The following is a 24230-nucleotide window of genomic DNA, read 5'->3' as shown; positions in this document are numbered from 1 at the left end:
TCATACATTAGATCATCCCTCAACCTACTGAACTCAAGAGAACGCAAACCTTAAAGACACCTTTGTCTTGTACTATAATTCTTCAAACTAGGGTACAGGTCTGGTGAATCCAATGCAGCTCCTACATTGCTTAGTAAAATATGTGGTCATCTTTAAGGTGCGGCAGGCCAGGACAGATCAGAAACAGTGCATGTGTCCACCCTCGTGCAATTTTCTTCCAACTGAGTTTTCAAGATAGTTCCAAAATGTTCCTCAAACCAAATTTGAGCTTATCCATAAACTGATGCTATGACTAAAGAACAGCAAATGTACAAGCAACCCCTCCTGGGAAATTAAGGATGTGTCAAGGGCCACAATGTGCCTGTGACCACTGCCAAGAGCATGACATAAGGGAGCACATGACAACTCAAGTGTTCCACATTTGGTGGGATCACAGCTGACACTTACCACCACTGTCCATGTATCCCTATTTCTTGTTTGCTCAGTGTCCAGTTGGTTGATCTCAACCTTCAATATACTTGACAGCAATTTGAGAGGCTCCCAGTCCTCTGAGTGAAGACATTTCTGCCCAGTCCCAAATAAACACAAAATGTTAGTAATGAAAACAAAGTGCTGAAAACACTCAGCAGGTCAGGCCGGGTTCTGTGTGGGCAGAAGCAGTTAACTTTCCATCAGAATTGGAAGAAGGAAGCAAGTGTTTTACATCGCAGAGAGGGAGAGGGGTAGAGAGAACAAAAGTAATGTCTGTGATAGGGTGTCCTTTCTGTTCTGTTGTTTTTATTTCAGATTTCCAGCATCTCCAGTTTTTAGATTTTCAACAAAAAGTTAATGTTGCTGAAAGAGCATATCGTCTCTCTCCCACTCCATTACACTTGGCTTTCATTCCAGTGGGTGGAACAAGTCAAGAAATGCAACGTTACTGTATTAGAAACATATTTTAAATATTTTAATAAAGGTGAAACCAGTCATTTGTTATCTTTTTGCAAATCACTGCATGTACAATATTTATAGCCAGAGGTAATGGCACCGTGAACTTCATTACAATTCAGTCATGTAGAATTTGATCAAGTGCAAATAAAAAGGTGACCATCAACTCTACATTGCTCATTCCCCAAACAGTGGCAAAAGCATATTGCTCTGTTAAGCCTTCTATTGCTCATGTTTATTCCACACCCGATCAGAGATGAACATTTCCAAAAATTAGGACTTGTTTTCGATCAAAACCTATTCCTGACACTCGTGGGATATGTATTGCTCAGTGCTCACATTCGAGACTGCAATGAGAATTACACAGACTGCCTGTCCTCAGTTAGTTTCTTTGAATCTTTGTCTATTTGCACAATATATAATAATCTATTTGTAGTAAGACACTGATAAAGCTCCTGATTTTGCTCTCTGGGTTACAATTTAACTGTACAGTTTCATAAATTAGAAGTGATCTGAGGTTCAAATCCACGGCAGGATTTAGTGTTGAACATATTAATAAATAAAGGAGTCCATTTCGGCTCGTGACTGGTCAGCTTGGGCATTCCTTATCCAAGAACTGGGACCACTGATGCAGTAGCAGCTCTGACAGACAACGGGCAAATGCCTAGATACTGGCAGAGCCCTGGCAGCACACAACTGACTGTACTTCCACAGCAGACTCCAACTACACCACAGTCCCACTCGGTGAATTAGCTTGATTCTGTGCCGACAGTAAACCCTGGAACAAAATATACAGAGGTTACCACAACTCAACAGATAAAGGTGGAAGGGAGGGGTGCATATCTTAAAATTAGAGTTATTCCACAAAACACTTCATCCAGAGCGACTGAAATCTGGAACTCTTCCCGCCAAATAAGTTATAGCAACCAGGATTCTGTTGAAAATTAGAAAAAAGGAAGTTGATTGATTTTTGTGAGGAAGGGTTACCAAGAATTAGAACAACAGCAACTATTAATCCAGATTAGTCCTGAATGGTGGAAATGGCTTGAGGAAATGAGTAGCTCTCTGTTCCTATGTCTCCAGACAAACCTCACACACTCAACACTAAGGGCCATACAGCTTCAGCAAAGTGTCACATCACTGCAGGAGAATGTTTATAGCTCATCTCTGCCTAAATCCACAAGTCTGGAAGGTTTTTCTAAATTCAACTCAAAATTCTCTTCCAAATTTTCTTAACTCAAAATTCTCTGTCATGCTCCCTAGGTACATACCTGTGAAAAGACAATGTTGCCTTAAGTAATCTATTTAATCACAGAGCCCCTGTTGAAAGGTTAATTTAAAAAAATTATTTAATACAGTAACTAAGGAAGAACAGTTTCCACTGACAAGATGGTCAGTGACCAGAGTGTACTGGTTTAAGATAATTGCCGAAGGAAACAGTAACAGACAGGAAAATTTTTTTCCAGAAGACATCTAGGCTCACCTGAAAAGGAAATTAAATGGCTATGGGCGAAAAGAAGGGGAGTACAACTAATCGGAAGCTCCTTCAACAAGATACCATAGGCAGGATGAGCCAAAAGGCTTCTTCAGTTCTCTAATCACCAACACATGCCACAGGGAGTACAAAGAGCGCTTACAAAGAGAACAGGTGTAGCTCTGGCCCATTCATCCACCACTGACATTATCTCAAAAATAAATCAGATGGAAGATAATTAGCAGAGTATGACTGGGGAGTTCAGCTTGGAAAATCTAATTGGCTCACAACATCTAATGCTGGTTGTTAGGAAGGAAAAGTTACAAACAACCACCGCCTGTTTTATGGAGTAAATGCCATCTTCATGTTGAAGAGTCCAGTGGTCCCAAATGCTTTCCAAAAGTCTGAATGAAAAATAGTGAAAACTATGACTGTACCCTTTCAAACTGAGATATTAAAAGGTCACACATTGTAGTGGAACAAATGGACAATCCCACTTAACGTTCTTTATCTTGCTAGGAATGTCCCAGTTCAAAGGTAGTAAATAAAGATATTCAAGTTAAGAATATAACAGTATCACGTCTCTAAAACACACATTGATTCTATATTAAAATTACTTTAATGTACCACTGCGGCCAATCCTTAGTCATTGAGCCATAGATAGATAGAGCATAGAAGCAGGATCTTCGGCTCACCGAGTCCACACCAACCATCAATCATTTACATTCTCACCAATTTCCCCCCACCGCCTTCCAATTCTACAACTCACCTACACACTAGGGGCAATCTACAGCAGCCAATTAACCTACCAACCAGCACGTCTTTGGGATGTGGGAGGAACCCGGAGCACGCAGGGGAAACCCACGCCGTCACAGGGAGAACATGCAAACTCTATACAGACAGCACCGGAGATCATGGACAGAACCCAAGTCACTGGACCTGAGAGGCAGCACCTCTACTAGCTGTGCCACCTGTACACAGACTTCCCATGTTGTTTTAGTGGTTAAAAGTTACTCTGCTACTGACGCCCCCCACCCCCCCCCCCCCCCCCCCCCCCCCCCCCCCCAATAGGATCGAGATCTAAACGGGAAGATGACACCAACCACAACACAATCAGGAACACCACAAACTGTCATCACAGACCTGCATTAGGGAATGTGGGAAATCCTGCTCCTGCTCAGAGGCAACACATGGTAGGGAGGCTGGGAGAATGAACGAGAAAATCCGCCGTGACGGGGAGAGTTGTTCAGATGGTGAAAAATTAAGAGGTTCATGCCCCAGAGATGGGAGGCAGGGAGTGGAGGAATTTCATGAGGAAGACATCTAGGAAAGAGGCCAGAGGAAAAACTGATTAATGGGAAAGATCCTAAGGAGAGGTGGCTGATGCAGACAGGCATGGATGAGGTGAGGTTTGGCGATAAGAGGCAAATAGTAACTTCAATGAGAACTGTGCCCAAGTAACTAAGCCACACTACCCACAAATGATGCAACTTTAATGCCCAACCAGGGCCTAGTTAAGTTATACCTAGGTTACCCATCAAATCCTGGGGATGGTAGAGAAATGCCAGCTAGGCCACCTGCCCGGACAGTCATTGCTGGCAAGAGTTTGCAAGGAAGCTGGCAAGGAGAGTGATTAGGGTTAGATGCATTACTTCTAAAGAATGTGCCTGCAACTCGCATCGTTTTTCCCCTCTGGGTGAAATATTATAAGGATACCGGTGACCAATCCTGGATATCACACCCATTGAAGGATGTGGTGGTGTTGGAAAGAGTGCAATTTTAGCTTGACTCCAAAGTTAAAGCTAAATGGTGATCGTTTGCAGAGGTATGTAGATTCTTAGCTATTAAAGGAATCTAGGGATATGGCGTTAGGCAGGAAAGTGGCAGTGAGGGAAAAAGGTCAGCCTTGATCTTATTGAACTGTGGAGCAGGCATGAGAGACCAAATGGCCTACTCCTATGTCTCATATTCTTAATAAAAGTGGAGAAGTTATGTGAACTTGCTTGTATTCCAACAATTTAGAAGGTTAAGGGGTGGTTTAATTGGTAACACAGGGACCTGATGAATTAGATTGCTTGGGGAATCTAGACCAGAAAGTTAGGACATACTTTTGCACACAAAAGATGGCAAAGTTTTAATAGCTCTTATTTGAAAGGATGAACTGATGTGAGATCATCTGTTGATTTCAAGTTTGAGATTGATAGATTTTTGTTAATCAAATGTAATAAGTATCATGAGGCAATGGCAGTTTGGATTTAGATCACAAATAAAATTAGGTAATGACTGGAGCAAGAGAACATTAGAAGGGTCAAAAACAAGGGTCACTGTCTTCATGAGAGATGGAGAGAGAGAAACAGCAAAGAAAAATGCCCAAGTAATTGATCAGATGCAAGAAGGAAACAGATCCAGGTACATTATAGTTCAGAACAGAAACCCACTGCCTCTGTCAAGATATTTCTGCACAATCTTAGGTGCACAACATCTTGAACTTAAAATGTCTTAAACATAACAAAACGTATCAAAGTGCATCACAAGAGCATTATCAGACAAAATCTGACACTAAGCCACATAAGAGGATATTAGGACCAAAAGCTTAAACACAGGTAATTGAAAGAGTCTAAAGGATGGTTTAGGGATGGAATTAAAGTCTGGCAGTGGAAATCCTGGCCGTCAATGGAGGAACCAACACTGGAGCGGCCCAGAGACCCAAGGATGGTAGAGCTGAAGGAAGTTCCAAAGATCTGCACCACTTTTCCCTTGGCTCTGTAGAACTCTTACAGAATGTCGATAAGCCATTCATACACACTTTGCAACTGTAATCAATTGACCGATTAAGTACAGTATCTACATTAACTTGCATTTATACAAGAAATTACATATTCCGCCACCTCAGAACATCCCACAGTGCTTTGTGATGTTGAAGTGTAGTCACTTGTAATGTTGCACCCTTAACATCACAAAATGTTCCACTCCGCCTCATAGGGTCACTGCCCGCCAAAGACAACACTGTGCCTCGTGAGGAGATATTGGGCTTGGTCAAGGGGGAAGCTTTTAAGCAGCATTCTAAAAGGAGGAGCATGAAGGAATTCCGTGCCTTTGTCCTTGGCGGCTGATGGCACGTCCACCAATGGTGGGGTGAATAAATTCAGGGGCGCATAAGGAAACAGTATTGGAGCACACACATCTCAGAATGGTTCTAAGGCAGGAGGAGGTGACAGAGATTACGTCTCTGATCTGTCCCCGTGCCTCCTATACTCACCACTTTACCTGGCCGTGCCCACGTGCAAATGAAGCCTTCTTGGCAGGCAGTGACTATGCAGTCTTCCAAGAATATCAACACTGTTAGTCTCTCATGTGCAATCTTTTTACACACTAGAGGCTCCAGCAAGGGCACCTCATCCATGCGGGGACACAAAGTGGTTCCCAAAGTCTTTGCCGGATCAGCTTTGTTCCTCGTAACCATGTGCAGCTTGTCGTTGCTCTTGCTGATGACGTGCCCGATGCTGTGGTTCCGTTTGTGGTCCTTCTCCGCACTCTTATCCTTGCGCTCGTGGTGAGCCAGCGTGGCAAACTTGCTGATGCTAAAGGGGATGCCCCCGTCCCCATGGGCCTTGCTGTTGGCATTTGTCACTGCCGGGTGCGGCAGGCTGTTCGAGCGGGAGAGCGAGTGCGGGACAGAGTTGGCGGTGCCAGCCTCCAGTACGAGGCCGCTGGTGAGGCTTCCGCCGCTGAGGGAGCCAGGGACCGCGGTATTCACCACGTTCGTGTGCGTCCGAGCCCGCGAGAGGGGCTGGTGGGGGAAAAGGATGTCTTCCGTCAAATCCCACAGGCAAAACTGAGTGTCCTGGCCCACGGAGCCAAAACGGTAGGTCACGCTGGTTCCCCGTCCATCCGTGGAATTGTGCTTGGAGAGTCTGGATAAAGTGCTGTTCGTGCGATTGCGGGCAAGTGGAGCGTGCTCCTGAAAGTCCTCATCGCTGCCACTGAACTCAGGTGGGTCCCCTTCGTCCACGCAACTCGTGTAAGGGTCAAAGGCCACCACGCTGACCCAGGACTTGTGACCGTGACCCCGCGCGATCACCCGGCAGTCCCAGAAGGACCAGACTGTCACCAGGTCATCCTCACCCCCCGTCACGATGTAGCGGCCATCCGGGCTCCAGCACACGCACAGCAAGCCCCCAAAGTAGCTCTTCATCACACCGTACAGCTCCATTGAATCGAAGTGGAAGACCCGCAGGCTGCCGTCCTGGCTGGCGCACGCCACGTGCTTGCCGTCGGGGGCGAAGGCGAACTCGTGCAGCGCGCCCTCGCCCACCGACCACTTCAGCAGCGGGTTGCGGCTGGACTTGCTTTTGCAGGTGTACACAGCGAAGCCAGGCCCCTGCTTCAGTGGCTGATAGTGGGGGGCGGTGGTGCCGCATGGATGGTCCACGTTGTAGAGGTAGAGGTTGCCGCTGGTGTGGGCGACCAGGAAGAGGCTCTCAGACTCTGGCATCCACTTTAGGCAGGTTACCTTGGTCTTGTCGATGAACCTCTGCACCGAGAAAAGAAGACATTGTGAAACTCTAAAAGGCAGGAAACTAGCCGCACCAAAGAGTTGAGGTCCCTACACATCTCCCATGGGGTAGCTCTGTTTTATTGGTCACTATCTGAGGAAATTCCCAAAACGTGGTGAACTATTCCCCAAAATACAGCCAAGTGAATCCTGACTTTTAGGCAAATAACAGCAAATGTACTTAGGCAAACTCTCCCCACTGATCATACTTGGATGAATTTCAAGAACACGATTCAAGGCGGTAGTCATTGAGAGTTTAACCCAGAATACAAATAGAGTCATAGAATCACATAGAACAGAACAGGCCCTTCAGCCCACCATGTCCATGCTGACCATCGTACCCATCTTTACTAATCACATTTACCAGCACTTGGTCCATGGATCTATGGATTTGTACACTAACGTCCCTTTATTCCTCTTTACTTCCTAGGGCCCTACTATTTATGATAGATATTCTACTCTCATTATACCTTCCAAAATACATCACCTCTCACTTACCGGGATTGAATTCCATCTGCCATTGGATCCCATGGGCTCTAATGTCTTGGACCAGCCTTCCATGTGGGTCCACGTCAAAGGCCGTACAGAAATCCATGCAGACTACATCAACCGCACAGTCCTCATCAATAGACTTTGCTACTTTTCCGAAAAACTCAATTAGTCAGACAGGACCTCCTCCCAACAAATCCCTGCCTTTCCAGGTCTAGGTTAATTCTGTCCCTCGGAATTCTTTTCCAATTATTTCCCTACCACTGACGTCAGACTTTCAGGTCTGTAATTACTTGGTTTATCCCTGCTGCCCTCCTTGAATTAAAGAACCACATTTGCTGTCATGTGTCACCTCACTTGTGGCCAACAATCTCCCCCCTTGCCTACCACGGAAGCCCGGTCTATGACTCTTCAGACCCTGTGGCTATACCTGCCTATATGCCCGCTAAGTCATCTAATACGCCCTCCTTTTTAATGATAACATGCTCCAGAATATCCCTGCCCTTCTCTCTGAGATCTGCAACTGAAATGGTTTTTTCCTTGGCGAATACAGATAATTATTCTTTTAATACCTCACCAAATCCTCTGGCTCTATGCACAGATTGCTGATTTGATACCCAATGGGCCCTACCCTTTCCCTGGACGCCCTCATTATACTGAGAAAATGCCTTGGGATTGTCCCTAATTTTGTCTGCCAATTTCTCCTAACTTCTTTCTTCAAGTATCCCCTACACATTCTACACTCCCGAAGAGCCTCGCCTGTTTTCAGTTCTAAGATCTCATGCAACTCTCTAATTCAGGAAGAAATAATTTCCAACAAATTTCAAAATATGTAACAAAAAAATGGCACATTTGGCAAATCGCACACAGTAACCGCCCCCCCACCCCCCCGGCAAATGAAATATCGGGCTTGTAGCTCAGCTAAATGCTGGGCTGAAAACGAGACGATGTCTGACATCCCACGTGCCCTTAATTCTGTGAGGTGCTTGCAAGAACAAGTTCTTTTAAAAATAAGTGAGAGGGACTCCAATAGATACAAGGACTGGCTGACAAATGGAAATAGGAGTGGGCAGGGGATGAAAATAACTGCACTGGAACGGAATCAATAGAAGCCTGCCCCATCTGGTTGTAAATCACAGCCGAACCTCAAAAAAGTACAATTACGCTACCTCTTCATTGAACAATTTGCTGGTTTCCTTCTTGATCGGATCCAGATACTGGACTTGACCTGCGGAGAAGCCAACTACAAGCGAGACGCTGTCGGGTGTGGCAGTAAACTGGTTAAAATCGTGGCAGGTGGGCTGTGTCCCTTTGTATATACGCTTGTCAATGGGTTTACTTAGATCTGCTGCCTAAGGAGAACACAGAAAACTTACTTTCAGTCAAGGCAGTGCTGTATCTCAGTGCAAGCAATTAAACCAGCTGCCACTTTATGACTTTTAATCAGTAGACTGCAAGGTCGGAACTTGAAATTATAAACGAGTAAAGTGTGTGGTTATGTTTTAACAAATCTATTTTAAAACTGAGAAACTGTATAACCTGTTTGCCTTCAAAACTCCAACCACATTTTGAACATTGGAACACAATTAGGCCTTCCAGCCCATTAAGCCCATCAACATTCAATTGCCAATCATATCTTTACCAATTGAAACCCTTCCAACCAGCCATTTTAATCCAGTTTTCACTCCACAGTGCTTTTGTACTCAGATTATTCTGCATTTACCCCTCCTCCAGACCCTTCTTCCCTACTGACACCTCCTTTCACTTTTGTTATTTAATGCCTCCTGTTGGCTCCCTCGGAATCTCACCGAGCAATTAATTCCACAATCCAAAGCACAGCCACCCTTTCAAGGTTCAAACCCACTTGTGGGATCAGGTGTTTCCCTCACCTCCTGCACCTTAACCAACGCTTCCATCCAGAGTCAACTGCCAGCAGCAGATGTGCCCAGGACCACCAGACCCCAAACTTGGAGAGCACCCCCTACTTAATCTCAACACAACTTTTTTATTTTTAAAATATAAATTCATTTTCCAGATCTGCAAGTGTCATGTACTGTGCTGCTGCTGCAAGAAGCTGATTTTCAAGGCATTTAGACCCCCTGTGCCTCCGACAACAACAAACTTGAACAGCGTTTGCTGCCTGAACCTAACTGCCCTTGACAAGGTTGTGGTAACCTCCTGTTCCCCCCCCCCCCCCCCCCCCCCCCCACCAAATCCTCACGGACCGCATCACAATCCTTGGAGACACAAGGGGCTGGGATCTGGAGCAACGTGCCGACTGCCGGAGGGACTCGGTGGGTCAGGGAGCGTCTGCAGGGGGACGTTTCGGGCCGGGACCCCGCATCAGGGCAGAGGGTCCAACCCCCGAACCCTGGACACCCAGCTGGGTTCCCCGTTCCCTCTCGGTACCTGACCCCCATCTCCGACTGTCTGGACCCAGCCCAGCGCCGTCTGATCTCAGCCTCCAGCCCCGGCCTCGGCCTGACAGCGGGGGAAGGGGGGGGGGAACGGGGCCCGGTTCCCCGGGGGTCAGTGGGGCGGGGAAAGGGCGGGGGGACGGGGCTCGGTTCCCCGGGGGTCAGTGGGGCGGGGAAAGGGCGGGGGGACGGGGCTCGGTTCCCCGGGGGTCAGTGAGCCCAGGCCCGGCCCCATCCCCCGGCCAGCCCGGGGCTCCCCGCCCGCCTCACCTTCCTGGGGCCCCGGTACAGGTAGAGGTAGAGCTCCCGGCCCACATTGAAGCAGATGCGGTCGCCGCTGCCGCTCTGGTCCCGCACGTTGACCATGGACACCCGCACCGGGTTGGTGCCCTGGGTGGCGCTGAGGGGCACCCGGTTCGGGCGGCTGTACTCCGACAGGCTCAGCAGCTTGTAGGCGCCCTCCCGGGTCCGGAACTGCGACTTGATCTCGTTCAGCTCCTTCCCCCCGCCCTCAGCCGCCATCTTCAGCCCGAGCCGCAAAACAGCGGCTGCCCTTCGCACCCCCGCCCGGCCGCCCGGCCTCCGCCCGCAGCGCCGCCTCCCGCCCGGCCTCCGCCCGCAGCGCCGCCTCCCGCCCGGCCGCCCGGCCTCCGCCCGCAGCGCCGCCTCCCGCCCGGCCTCCGCCCGCAGCGCCGCCTCCCGCCCGGCCGCCCGGCCTCCGCCCGCAGCGCCGCCTCCCGCCCGGCCGCCCGGCCTCCGCCCGCAGCGCCGCCTCCCGCCCGGCCGCCCGGCCTCCGCCCGCCCCACCCCGTTTCTCCGTCCGCAGAGGCTGTCCGACCCGCTGGGCGTTTCCAGCCTTTACCACGAAACAGGCCATTCGGCCCTTTTGACCTGTGTGCTGCCCTCCAATCCCCCCACAGCCCTCCACCCCTTCTATCCCCCTCACTGCCCTCCATCCCCTTCCACCCCCACCACTGCCCCCCACCCCCTCCATCCCCACCACTGCCCCCCACCCCACTACTGCCCTCCACCCCTTCCATCCCCCCCACAGCCCCCACCCCCCTCCTGCCCTCCATCTCCTTCCACCCCACCACTGCCCTCCATCCCCCTCCACAGCCCTCCACCCCTTCCATCCCCCCACTGCCCTCCATCCCCTTCCATCCCCCCCACTGCCCTCCATCCCCTTCCACCCCCACTACTGCCCTCCACCCCCTCCACTGCCCTCCACCCCCACCACTGCCCCCCACTGCCCTCCATCCCCCTCCACCTCCACCACTGCCCTCCACCCCCTCCATCCCCACCACTGCCTCCCACTGCCCTCCACCCCCCTACTGCCCTCCACCCCCTCCACTGCCCTCCACTCCCTTCCATCCCCCCCCACAGCCCTCCACCCCCCTCCTGCCCTCCATCTCCCTCCCCACTGCCCTCCATTTTGCCCTCCTGCCCTCTTCATCTCTTCCGAGGCAGTCCCTCAGATGGAGGGTAATTTGCTTCCATTCCCGTTCTGACAAGTCAGTGGGGGATAAAATAAAAAATGAAAATACTCTGCACCTCTGGGAATCTGAAACAAAACATAAACCTGCTGGAAAGGCAGGAAGTCGGGCAGCATCTATGGACAGAGAAACAGTTAACCTTTCAGGTTTGGGACCCGTGGCCAGATACGGGGAAGAGGTACAACAAATGTAACTTTAAGTTGAAGTGAAGCTGATAGAGGAAGGGTAAGGAGAAAGGGACAATCACAGCTGGAAGACTATCACTTTGATGTGCTCAAAGTCCTCTTGAAGGATTGCAACATGCACACTGCTGGGATATCTGTTGCAGATTATGCTTCTTTGCCTGTGTTTGAGTTGCTAATTGTGGTGCCCCTGGGACATGCCCAGCAGGCAGGCTGTAGCAATGGAGAGAGGACAATGAGGCCAAAATCACAGATGGATGACTGGCAGAAATGGCCAGTTCTGATACAGAAAGAGAGGGTTAAGTACACTTGTGTAATTGTTTGAGGGATTTTCAGACTCCTCCACAGATGGGGCAGGAGATACTTGATGGTGTGGGAGGGTTGGATGGTTTGTGAGGTGGTGCCACTTACACTGAGCTGTATGTTCCCTGGTGCCGAATTCACGGATCATGGCACCATTCCTACTCCAACACCAAAAGAACTGGAGGAACTCAGCGGGTCCGGCAGCTTCTATGGAGGGACATAGACAGTCAACGTTTCGGGTTGAGACTCATCAGATTGGACTGGGCTTGAATCTTTTCCTCTAGCACCCAGTAATATCTTCCCATTACCAGAGCACGGAATGGAACATCCTTTTGAGAAGTCTGGTGTTGGGAATGCAATCAACATAGAGTCATACAGCATGGAAACTGGCCCTTCAGCCCAACTGGCACATGCTGACTGTGTTGCCCAGCGAGCTAGTCCCATCTGCCCACATTTGGCCCATAGCTCTCCAAACCTTGCCTATCCATGGACTTATCTAAATGGCTTTTTAATTTTGCTAATGTGCCCGCCTCGACCACTATTTCTGGTAGCTCATTCCAAATACACACCACCCTTTGCGTGAAGTCCTAGTCCTTGTAGCTCAGGCCCCCAAGTCCAGGCAACACCCTGGTAAATCTTTTCTGCGCTCTTTCTAGTTAATAACATCTTTCCTGTAACAGGGTGACCAAAACTGTCCACAACACTCCAAGTGCGGCCTCACCAACATCTTATATAACTGCAACATAACATCCCAACTCCTATACTCACATAGCTGACAGGGTGTAAATAGGGCCTCACTGCTGGGAGAGGATCACGACATTACCTTGCTCATCCTTCCAGTGGATCTGGAGGACTTTGCAGAGATGGTATCGGTGCTGTTCACTGGAGCCTTAAAGTGCCTGCTCTCGACAGTGCTAAACTGCTGCTGGAACACCAGTTGTTTCAGCCAGCTTTGAGATCTTGATCTTCCAACAGTCTTTTCCTCAGACGGTCAAAGGCTGCACTGCTGTACCCAGGGCAATAGTGAATTTCATCAACATGCCTTCGCTGAGAGGTGACTCCGAAAATATGATTTTACTCGGTCTCAATGTGATGGAGGGGATCAATGTTGCACAGCAGAGGCAGATTGGTAGACAACCATTGTTTTATGGGTGTGAGTCCAATGCTTCAGAGAATGATTCAACTACACCTTGGAACTTGCCCTCCAAGCAATCCTCTTTAACTAACAGCTGACTGATAAAGATACAAGGTGCCTTCAGGTCCTCGCACACGTTTCTAGTGTATGGACCTCAGTTCAGGTGTCACAGTGCAAGGCAGGGTTAAAAGTTCAAAAAAAATGTAAAGATTTTCAATATCACAAGAAGATGACATACTCAAAAATGCAAAAGTTTACAGATTTAATCTAGCTTGGAACAACGTTAGAAAGATATGTTAGCACTTCATGGTAGAATTAACACATCAATATTACTATTAAAATGTATTAGTGTAGGTTGCCTACTGGATCACCAGCACTAAGGCCACAATGTCGGCAGGCTACTAATTTCCATGGGTTTTATTCCAGAAATAGGGAATGTCACAGGGAACAGAGGTGCGGTAGGAATGCATCAGAGAGTTTAACAAGCGGCTTCATCTGGGAATGCTGGGGTCACGCTGAATCACAATCCCACAGCTCGGTGGGAAAGATGGGATTTGATGGGCAAAAAGTTCCTCATGGACACGGTGGGCCGGAGGGGCCATTTCTGTGCTGTAAGGCTCTCTCGACTCTGAGCTTTTCCTGCAGTCCAGTATTCGACGGGAGTTACTGCAAGGCATGGACCCTCGCTGCAAACAGCAGCACTTGCTTCTTCAACTCTTGGTTCAGTTCAGACTGTGACGCACGGGGATGCTTCTTCACAAATTCTGCAATGCCAAGGATGCATTGTTTCTACGGAGGTGAACGGAATGCAGTTATTTCCTGGCAGTGGCAGATTTCATGAATGTTTTCTAACACCAAGGATTTAGAAAGCACCACCGAGATAACACTCCCCATCCATCATCCTTTGGGGACCAATGGATACTTCTGGTTGGGTAAGGAAGGGGCAGCCCTGGTTCAATGGTAGCACCTTGGACTTCAGAAGGTTAAGTTACAGAGTCATACAGCACAGAAGCAGGCCCTTCAGCCCAACCGGTCCCTGCCGACCAAGATTCCCATCTAAGCTAGTCCCATTTGGCCCATGTCCCTCTACACTTTTCCTATCCATGAATCTGTCAAAGTACCTTTTAAATCTTGCTAATGTACCTGCCTCAACCACTTCCTCTGGCAGCTCGTTCCATATACCGACCACCCTCTGGGTGAAAAAGTTTGCCCTCGGGTTTCTGTTAAATCTCTCCCCCCTCACCTTAAACCTATGCCCTCTAGTTCTTGGTTCCCCAACTCTGGGAAAAAGACTGTGTGCGTCGAGCCTTTTGACGCCCCCTTACTTTGAGTTACCTTTTTAGTTAGAATCACTGAAGTCAGCTGGTTTACACTTTTAAGGCATGAATTGGAGGTGGCCCTTCCCATCCAGGAGCTCCCTCTGCCCATCCCATCAAACACTCCCCAGGGTAACTGCGGCATGATTTACATACAGAGCAGGCAGGCTGAGGGGGTGACCCGAAGGAAGTATGTAAGATTATGAGAGGCAGAGATAGGGTGGATTGTAAAAACCTTTTTCCCACGGCAAGGAGATTAAAAACTTGAGCACAGGTTTATGGTGTGAGCAAGGAGTTTTAAAGAGGATCTGAGGGATAAGTTTTTGTTTTTTTTTACACAGAGTGGATGATATCTGGAAGGTGTGGCCAGAGGTGGTAGTGGAATCAGACACAATCACTGCAGTTGATACGCTTAGATTTAGATTTAGAAGGATACAGTCCTAATCCAGGCAAATTGGATTACTGTAGGTGGACAAAAGGTTGACATGGACGTGACGAGATGAAGGGGTGTTTCTGTGCTGTACGAGTCTATGATTCAATGCACTCTCCAACACTGCCCCTGTGTAGGATTCGACAGAGAGTAAAGGTCATCTACGATGTCCCATCACACACTGTCAGGGGACAGCACAGGCTTGAAAAATATGGATTAGATGCCTATTAAAGCTCCTGCTACATAGTTCTAACAAATTTTCCCAAGGATTTTTGCCACTGCCCCCCCCAGGAATTTTGTATCATTAGGCTCTTCTCATGATATTACTGTACCCACTCAGAGCCATCCGTTTGAGTCTCACCTTGTGGACCCTGGTTCACATTTGTTTTGTCAGCAACATCCTCAGAATAACCAAGCTCGACCAGCCAAGGAAGAAGGATCAGCAGGAAAACAGCAGTGTCACAGAGGAGCTGCTGCCTCTCAGCTCCAGCAACCGGGTTTGATCCTGACCTCGGATGCTGCCTATGTGGAGCTTGCATGTTCTTCCTGTGACCGTTTGGATTTCCCATGGGTGCTCTGGTTTCCTCCCACCTCCCAAAGGCATGCAGGTCGGTAGATTAATTAGCTCCCGCTAATTGCCTCTAGTGTGTAGGTGAGTGGTAGTATTGATGGGAACATGGGGAGAATAGGTTACAGGAAAAATTAGTGGGGATGCTGCTCTGTGAGCTGGCATAGACTCAATAGGCCAAATGGCCTCCTTCCTTTCCATTAGGAAATATATCAGAGCCTGATGTTTTTATGACTTTCTTTCTTCTTTTCTTTTTTGATCTTTTTATTAGTTTCCAAATTAATACAGATTAATATATAACATCGATGAGTGTACATGTAATACAAAGAGATCAGGAGAACAACCATGGCATAGATAATCATAAAGAATAAAATATAAAAAAAATCTTTAGATCTCATGACCTCTTAGTAGATGAATACAATATAAAAGGAAAGAAAAAGATTTATTGTGTATATAAAAGAAAAAAACCCAAATCAATAAAAAATTGTAAATAATATAACAAACCAAACTAAAAAGAAAATTTCAAAAAGAAAGAAAAAAAACTGGACTGAAATTTGTCAGCAGAAACAGAGCAATATTATGTCGTCAGCTCCGTTCCTCTAAATTAAAAGGTTATTGAAAAGGGATCTATATCGAATGAAAGTACATTACCTTGTACAAGTCTATTTTGTCTTGTCCTGTCAGGTATTGTAAAAGTGAGTGAGCCACTCGTGCTCCTGTCACTGCCTTCAGCAGCTGTTTGCTTGCCTCGTCATCACTGTTCAGCCAGTTCCACAGTGCCACCTTCAAGAGAGGGTAAAGGCAGAATTATTTTGCTTCAAAATTAAGCGACAGACTCAGGAGGAGAGAGGTACAGGAGAGGCAGACAATCACAAGGAGAGAGGGAGATGGGCACAGGAAGACGAGTTGGCAGTCCAGCAGGTAGAGACTCTAACTGAGTTTGTGTTAATAAGAGGCTGAGGAGGGTAGAGACTGTGGTGGTGGATGAACCTTTGTACCAAACTGGATTAATTCGTGGTGGGCTGCTTACCTGCTGAGCCAGCTCTGGAAGGCTTCCACATCCGGCTGACATTGTCAATTCCACACACGTCAAGAAAAATCTCAAAAAACCTCAACGCTCAAGACTAAATCACAGAGAAAAAGATACGTTAGAAACATGAGCGGCAATTTCTCATACCCAGGGCTAGCTGACCCCTGACACTGACCACAGTTCCCCCATCTCACTGACCCAGGACTACACAAGCTGGTACAGTGATCCTTCGCACATCAGCTCCTGTGACTTTCACACAGAGCAGTGACCCCCTCTGCCGATCCCCTTCGACACACCCCACCCCTTAACCCTTTACAAATTGACCCCTCACCCTCCAGTCACTGTGGACACTCACTCATTGACATCTGTGACCTCTCACGCTTGCCCTGCGACCCCTAGTACCTGATCCCATGAATTCCCAACAAACCTGACCCCTTACACCTCCTCCCGGCTGCTCCAGCCCCGGGCTCCCCATTAAACAGGACCTACAGCCGCCCGGTGACTCGGTGCCGCCTCGGGACCCGCAGCCCCAACGCCCACCTTCCGACTTCCGGGTTCGGACTTCCTACCCCGACGTCATCACGCAGGACGGCAGCTGCACTGCCCCCTTGCGACCAAAGGAGATATCGTCACCATTGGCCACCCACAGGACGGTGAGGGTACAGTGAGCGCTGGCACACAGTGGACAAGGGCGCACTGGAACAGGGCGCTCACAGTTAACCCTGGCACACAGTGGACATGGGGGCACTGGAACAGGTTGGTCACAGTGAGCACTGGCACAGTCCAGGCACAGTGAACACTTGCACAGTGAGCACTGATACAATCCTGGCATGGTGAGCACTGGTACAGTGGGCACTGGCATGCTAAACACTGACATAATCCAGGCAAACCAGAGCCCAGAATCATTTGATGTTAACTTCCTCTAACATATATGGTTCTCTTTCTCTCTCAGTTCTGACAAAGGGACTTCAACCTGAAACATTAACGGATTGAAAATTGGTTTACGCATAGAAAACAGGGAGTTGTAATAAATGGGTCTTTTTCAGGTGGGAAGGATGGAGTACCACAGAAACCAGTTAGTTATTATTTGACCTGGAGGTGGAGGCAGAATGCAAGGTAAACATAAATTACTGGATTAGTTTTATTTGGATTAAAAGATTATTCCTACATAGATTACTGGTTTACCTTCACATAGATTATCAGATTACTTTTACATAGATTACTGGATTACTTTTACATAGATTTTCGGATTATTCTCACAAAGAGTGAGTTTGGGACTGATGTGCTGATGGGCTTCCTTCATGCTCTAAGTGTTCTGGGATACCGTGACTCCTGGTCAGGGCTGTGGGACAATTCGCTCTCTGTGCACCACCTGTCTACGTGACTCTTCACAAACCAGCTGACTTCACTCTCCCAGTATTGAAGACGAGCTCTTTGGGACAAAAGGGACAATAATGTTTCTCTTGACACTCCTCTGTCTGTTTACACTGGCTCTCTGGGATTCCTGTTAATCTCCTGCCAAGGTTACCTTGCAGCTCCTGAGAACCCTTGATCTTGATATCTTTCTCAATCCCGCTTTAAAATACTGGAAGATTGCCAATAAATTAAACTAACAAACAAAGTACTTTATTAATACGGGAATTTACAGAGAGTGAAGACAGCATTTAAACTGTGTGCTTGTAAACCAGGAGAGGTAGCCTTTGATATGTCTGATTACTTAGACAAGCTCCGTCATTACTACATGTAAAACAATACCTTCCTTCTTCATTATCACACCCAAGATAATGACATGCTCAGAACTACTGACAGTCATAAAAATGAAATAAATACAGTATTCATGAAAAGGAACTGTATTGATATAAACAGAACATCCCTCCCAGGTTAATTAAAGGAACCACTCCGACCCACTTAGCCTGTGATACCAGGTCTCTGAGCGTAGAAGGAGGTCTCCACAATGGAGAGTGTCCAGTGCTCTGCACATGACTGGGCAATGGCTGTTGCTTCAACTGAACTTGTCCACTTTCTCCCTCAACTTGAGATAGAATCATAGAGTAATACAGCACGGAAACAGGCCCTTCGGCCCAACTCGTCCATGTTGACCAAGTTGCCCATCTATGCTAGTCCCATTTGCCCACATTTGGCCCATATCCCTCTACACCTTGTACCTGTCCAAATGTCTTTTAAGTGTTGTTATTGTACCTGCCTCAACCACTTCCTCTGGCAGCTTGTTCCATATACCCACCACTCTCTGTGTGAAGGCCCCTATTAAATTTCTCCCCTCTCACCGTCAACCTGTGCCCTCTGGTTTTTGGTTCCCTTTCTCTGGGAAAAAGACTGAGTGCATTCATCCTATCGATGCCCCTCACGATTTTATACACCTCTATAAGGTCACCCTTCGGTCTCCTACACTCCAAGGAATGAAGTCCTAACCTACCCAACCTCTCCCTGTAACTCAGACCCTCGAGTTATGTTCTTGTAAACCTCCTTTGCACTCTTTCCAGCTTAATATCCATTTTGGATTCTCTGATGGTGGAAGTTGTTCTGAGCACTTTGAAGAATGCCGTTTGATAAACACACACACACACAAACACACACACACAAACGTGCACACACACGTGCACACACAAATGCACACACACGCACACATGAACACTCACACACATGCACACACACTCACACATACATACACACATGCACACACACACATGCTGTCGTTGTCGTGGCTATCCCTCGAGGTCGAGGATGATGGTCTTTGTTCCGTTGATCTATTTATGGGCTCTCAAGTGGCTTATGAGTCCAATCTTGGCTCTGAAAGTTCTTCCGCGTTCAGGACAGGTCGTTCCAGATGGCAGATCGGGCTTTGGGTGTTGCTGCCTCTCTTTCAATTTTCTTCTCTTTTCCTCTAATTCTGCACATCTGTCGGCTTCGAAGGCTGCTGTTCCTTCTCGGATGATGGTTTGCCAGAGTTTCCTGTCCCTGGCATTGGTTTCCCAATTGTTGATGTCGATGTTACATTCCTTCATGTTAGCTTTTAAGACGTCTTTGAACCTCTTCTGTTGTCCACCTCTTTTACATTTGCCTACTTTAAGCTGGGAGTAGAAGATTTGTTTTGGCAGACGTTTGTCTTTCATCTGAACAACATGACCGCTCCATCTTAGTTGGTTCTTGATAACGTAGGCTTCAATGCTTGTTGTTTTTGCTTCATTTAGCACACTGACGTTGGTTCTTCTATCTTCCCAGCTGATATTTAAGATATTTCGAAGACAGTGTTGATGGAACTTTTCAAGTGCCTTCAGGTGTCGTCGATATGTTGTCCAGGTTCCCTTGATAGGAGTCAAAGGCTTTGGTGAGGTCGATGAATGCCATGTACAAAGGTTGAAGTTGTTCACGACATTTTCCTTGTAGTTGTCGCATTGTGAAGATCATGTCGATTGATCCACGTGATGGTCTAACACCGGCTTCTGTCTCCGGAAGGATCACCTCAGCTAAAGGCTTGAGCCGGTTGTTCATGATGCGGGTGAAGATCTTTCCTGCTGTTGCTAACAGGGAAATTCCACAATAGTTTCTGCATTCGGATCGATCACTTTTCCTTTTGTAGATGGTAACAATTGCTGCACACACACAGATGCATGCACGCACACACACGTGCACACACACATGCACACACATGTGCACACACTCACACATGTGCACACACACAGATGACACACTCACATTCACACACATGCACACTCACACACACATACGTATACACACTCACGTGTGCACACACACATGCACACACACCCATGCACGCACAGACACATACACGTGCACACACACACGCACACACACACGCACACACACATGCACACACTATGTTCGAATTTTATTCACTGTTCATTCTCATTACCCGTGTGTTCTGCAACAGTTAAGCCTCCGGTGTAAGTGATCTTAACAAGACTAATTCCCTTCTATAAGACATAAAACAATGGCTGTTGTCTTTATTACCACACCCAAGACATTGGGTGCGCTCAGAACTATGCACAGTCTTAAAAAGGAAACACAATTAAATACAGAGCAGCGCAGTGGCACAGCAGTTAGTACCACTGCCTCACAGCTTCAGAGACCCGGGTTCAATCCTGACTTCCAGCTCTCCATGCTGTGTTTCCTCCGGATGCTCCAGTTTCCCCCCTCATGCCAAAGGTGTGCTGGCTGGTAGGTTAACTGGCCACTATAAATTGTCTGTAATGTAGGTGGGAGACGGGAGAATGAGCTGGTGGTAGTGGAGCAGGTGGAATTAATGGGGGTGAAAGAGGGAAAAAAAAACTAGGATTAGAGTGGATGGATATTTGAAGGCTGAGGCAGATGTGGTGGGTCAAAGCGCCTCTTTCTGTCCTTTGCGACTGTAAAACTCCGATAGTCCAGCATCCGCTGTCCAGAAGTCCTGGTGATCTGACGGTTGTCTCACTCATTAATCTGGAGTGGGAGCCGGGGGTCCTGAGTACAAGGGTGGTGTGTGGCCGGAGCCAGGGTCTGCAGAGTGAGCCAGGCAGGCGTCCAGAGACAGGGATGGGCTCTAGAACACCAGGATAATAGGTATAAAAGATTTGGATGTAGGTGGTCTGATTGGTAAGTCTGCAGACACTACAAACATTGGTGGAGTGGTGAAGGTTGTCAAAGGATACAACAGGATATAAAAGCGGTTGGAAATTTAAGCAGAGAAATGGAGTTTACTCTGTGCAAGTGTGAGGTGTTGCATTTCGGGAGGTCAAATGGAAGAAGAAAGTGTACAGTAAATGGCAGGACCCTGGGGAGCACTGATGTACAGAGGGATCTTGGGGAGCTAGTCCATCGCTCCCTGAAATGGCAACACAAGTGGATAGGGTGGTAAAGAAGGTGTACAGCATGCTTGCCTTCATCGGTTGGTGCACCGAGTACAGAAGTCGGGAAGTCATGTTGCAGCTGTATAAAACATTAGTTAGGCCACATTTGGAACGTTGTGTGCGGTTCTGATTGCCCTGGGAAGGATGTGGAGGCTCTAGAGAGGATGCAGGAGAGGTTCACCAGGACGTTGCCTGGATTGGAGAGTATTAGTTATAAGCAGCATTTGGACAAACTTGGATTATTTTCTCTGGAGTGTCGAAGGCTGAGGGACACTATTAAACCATAACAAGACAGTTCTGTGGTGCTCATTCCTTCTGACAGACTTCTGGAAGCTTCTGTGCTAAACATTACTGCAATATACAAAGAGCAGTCAGTCACACAGTACAATTCTTAAGGTGGTACACAACCAAGTGCCATGGGTATTTCACCCTCAAACACATTCTGTTCAAGGACCTGGGGTGAATAATTGCTGCTTCGCCACTGGATGGCAGTATTGTACAGAGGTGGGCAAGCACGACAGGCGGTCCCCAGGTTAAGACAGGGATCTGATCCCGAGAACCATCCGTAAGTCGGAAGTGAACACAAACAGTGTGTGGGAGAGGGTCACAGAAACAGAGCGGGCGCGGGGAGAGTGGCCAGCCAGCCGGCCTCACTGACTCGGCGAGTGAGTCTGCTCAGCGATCCCGGTTCTGCCCCGTTCCCACCCGGCAGAAGATGCCTGAAGCCCCGCAGCAGCCGGCAAATCCCTCCCCATCCACCCCGCCGGTCTCCCAAACATCGGGTTGTTTGTACAGGATTGATCGGGCGTTTGTAACCCAGGGAGAACCTCTACCGTGGTCCAACCTGCCACAGGTAGATTGGGAACAGCAGCTTCCAGCCTCCCAAAGTACTTGACAAGAGTGGAATCAGACTTAAAAACCCACAGATTAAGACAAGTGACCAAAAGCTTCATAAAAGAGGGCAGCAAAGTGCCACAGCAGTTACAGCCATTGCCTCACAGCTCCAGGGACCCGGGTTCCGGTTAGCATAACGCTATTACAGCACCAGCGACCCGGGTTCAATTCCGGCCACTGTCTGTAAGGAGTTTGTACGTTCTCCCCGTGTCTAAGTGGGTTTCCTCCGGGTGCCCCGGTTTCCTCCCACATTCCAAAGACGTACGGGTTAGGAAGTTGTGGGCATGCTTTGTTGGCGCCGGAGGCGTGGTAACACTTGTGGGCTTCCCCCAGAACACTCTACGCAAAAGATGCATTTCACTGTGTGTTTCGATGTATATGTGACTAATAAAGAAATCTCATCTTCAATCCTGACCTCTGGTGCTGTCTGTGTGGAGTTTGCACGCTCTCCCTGTGACCGTGTGGGTTTCCCACAGGGTGCTCCAGTTTCCTTGCACATCCCAAAGATGTGTGAGTAAGTTAGTTGGCCGCTGTACATTGTCCCAGGCCTGTAGGTAAGTGGCAAGAAGAACCAAAGGGGAGTTGATGGGTAGGTGTGTGTGAGAGTTTATCAGGGGTACAAGGAAAAGGAGAGAGGGGGTTGGGGCTGTTCTGCTGGTGCCTAGTACGGACCTGATGGACTGACTGGCCTCCTTAGTGTTGTAATAAGTAGGAAGTAGGTGAAGGTCTGAAGGGGCTGCTGCCCAAGTTCTGGCTGCACTTCAGCCCAACGCTGCTGATCTACGGTCACCCGGTGCGGCAGGGGTGGGTCGTGCGGGGTATCGCCTGGTGGGTCTTCTCCTGGGCCTGGCCAAGCTGGCCATCCACGGGTCCCGGCGGCGGGTGGCCGAGGGGTCCAGCCGGTCCACCTGCCTGCCCGTCTTCCGGGCTTAAGTCCGCGCGCGGGTGTCCTTGGAGAGGGAGCACGCGGTACCCTGGTTGAGTTCCGCACTCGGTCGGCCCCTCAGGGGATCGCGTGTGTCGTGGACAGTACGAATGCAATTCTTATCTGAAGTGTTGCGTGTGCATTTAGCGATTGTTAGCGTTATTGCTGTAGTTATGTAGTTGTATAGTTTTTTTTCCATTTTCTGTATTAGTTGTAGTACTTTGACACTGGATGTCCTTCTGTAGTGCTTTTAGCTAATAAACATTTATATTAAAAAGAAAGTAGGTTTGAAGGAGTGCCTTAAAGCAGAAAGCAGAGGTAGAGATGTTTAGAGAAGGAATTCTGAGAGCTGAGGCCCAGGCAGCTGAAGGCACGGCTCACGGTGGTGGTTAAACTCACCGGACCTGCGAGGCGAGAGATGGGAGTTGACATCTTGGAGGGTTATAGGGCTGAGGTTCCAGAGGTAGGGAGGGTTAAGGAATTTTGGCATGTATGTGTTGGACTATATCAGACTGACTTATATGATGTGAACTTTGTGGCAGCAGTACAGTGCAAGACATAAACTTACTCATTTTTTCAAAAATAAATAAAGATTACAAAAAGAAGGAATAACGAGGTAGTGTTCATGGGTTCATGGACCATTCAGGAATCCGATGGCAGAGGGGAAGAAGCTGTTCCTGAATCGTTGAGTGTGGGTCTTCAGGATCCTGTACCTCCTTCCCGTTGGTAGTAACAAGAGGGCATGTCCCGGACGGTGAGAGCGATGGATATAGATGAATCTATGTGTTGCAGATATGCCTGTGTTTATTGTGAGTACTTCTCAGAAGCACATCTGGATAGGTTTCTGGAGACCAGTGCAGATGTGTTCAAAGATTCATACACTGGTATTAAGGGGCATTAACCCATGCATGCATTAAACCAAATGTCAAGCCAACTTGCTGCAGACCAGACCAATACCATGTCCTGAAGGCATAAGTGGAGGAATGGTTAACAAACTGCAGTGGTGCAGAGTGAGTGACGCCCATTCTCATGATGCTCAAAGCAGACAAAGCTGTCCAGGTTTGCAAGGACAATGAGGCAAACCTCAGCTGAGCTGTGCACAAACAGCAATAACATTTGGCATCTGCCCTGGAACAGGCCGAGATCTTTGCTGAGCTGGGTCTGTCCTGCACATGCACACAATGAAATATGTCACTGAAAACCAATACCATCTATCAATATCTAAAG

The 24230-nt window shown here is 48.2% G+C and overlaps 2 protein-coding genes across 4 annotated transcripts; both read right to left on the bottom strand.

Moving 5' to 3' along the window:
- Positions 1-931: 931 nt before the first annotated feature.
- LOC127586228 (WD repeat-containing protein 20-like) lies at positions 932-10479 on the bottom strand. 3 transcript variants are annotated; one of them, XM_052044028.1, is made up of 4 exons: positions 10133-10477; positions 8615-8797; positions 5661-6935; positions 932-1705 (listed from the first exon to the last, which is right to left on the bottom strand). In XM_052044028.1, exons 1-4 carry the CDS (start codon positions 10382-10384, stop codon positions 1652-1654), a joined length of 1764 nt encoding a protein of 587 aa, XP_051899988.1. In that variant the 5' UTR covers positions 10385-10477; the 3' UTR covers positions 932-1651. The 3 variants fall into 3 exon arrangements, with proteins under 3 accessions (XP_051899988.1, XP_051899989.1, XP_051899990.1); XM_052044029.1 differs by having other exon boundaries at positions 5669-6935; XM_052044030.1 differs by lacking the exon at positions 8615-8797 and having other exon boundaries at positions 10133-10479.
- LOC127586256 (uncharacterized) lies at positions 10387-10818 on the bottom strand. The gene has a single exon (XM_052044060.1). It carries the CDS (start codon positions 10816-10818, stop codon positions 10387-10389), a length of 432 nt encoding a protein of 143 aa, XP_051900020.1.
- Positions 10819-24230: the final 13412 nt, after the last annotated feature.

Source organism: Pristis pectinata, chromosome 35, assembly GCF_009764475.1.
Source record: "Pristis pectinata isolate sPriPec2 chromosome 35, sPriPec2.1.pri, whole genome shotgun sequence".
In the NCBI taxonomy this organism is placed as follows: Eukaryota; Metazoa; Chordata; class Chondrichthyes; order Rhinopristiformes; family Pristidae; genus Pristis; species Pristis pectinata.
The sequence above is the reverse complement of the archived record's forward strand: the minus strand, read 5'-3'. Positions and strand labels throughout refer to the sequence as shown.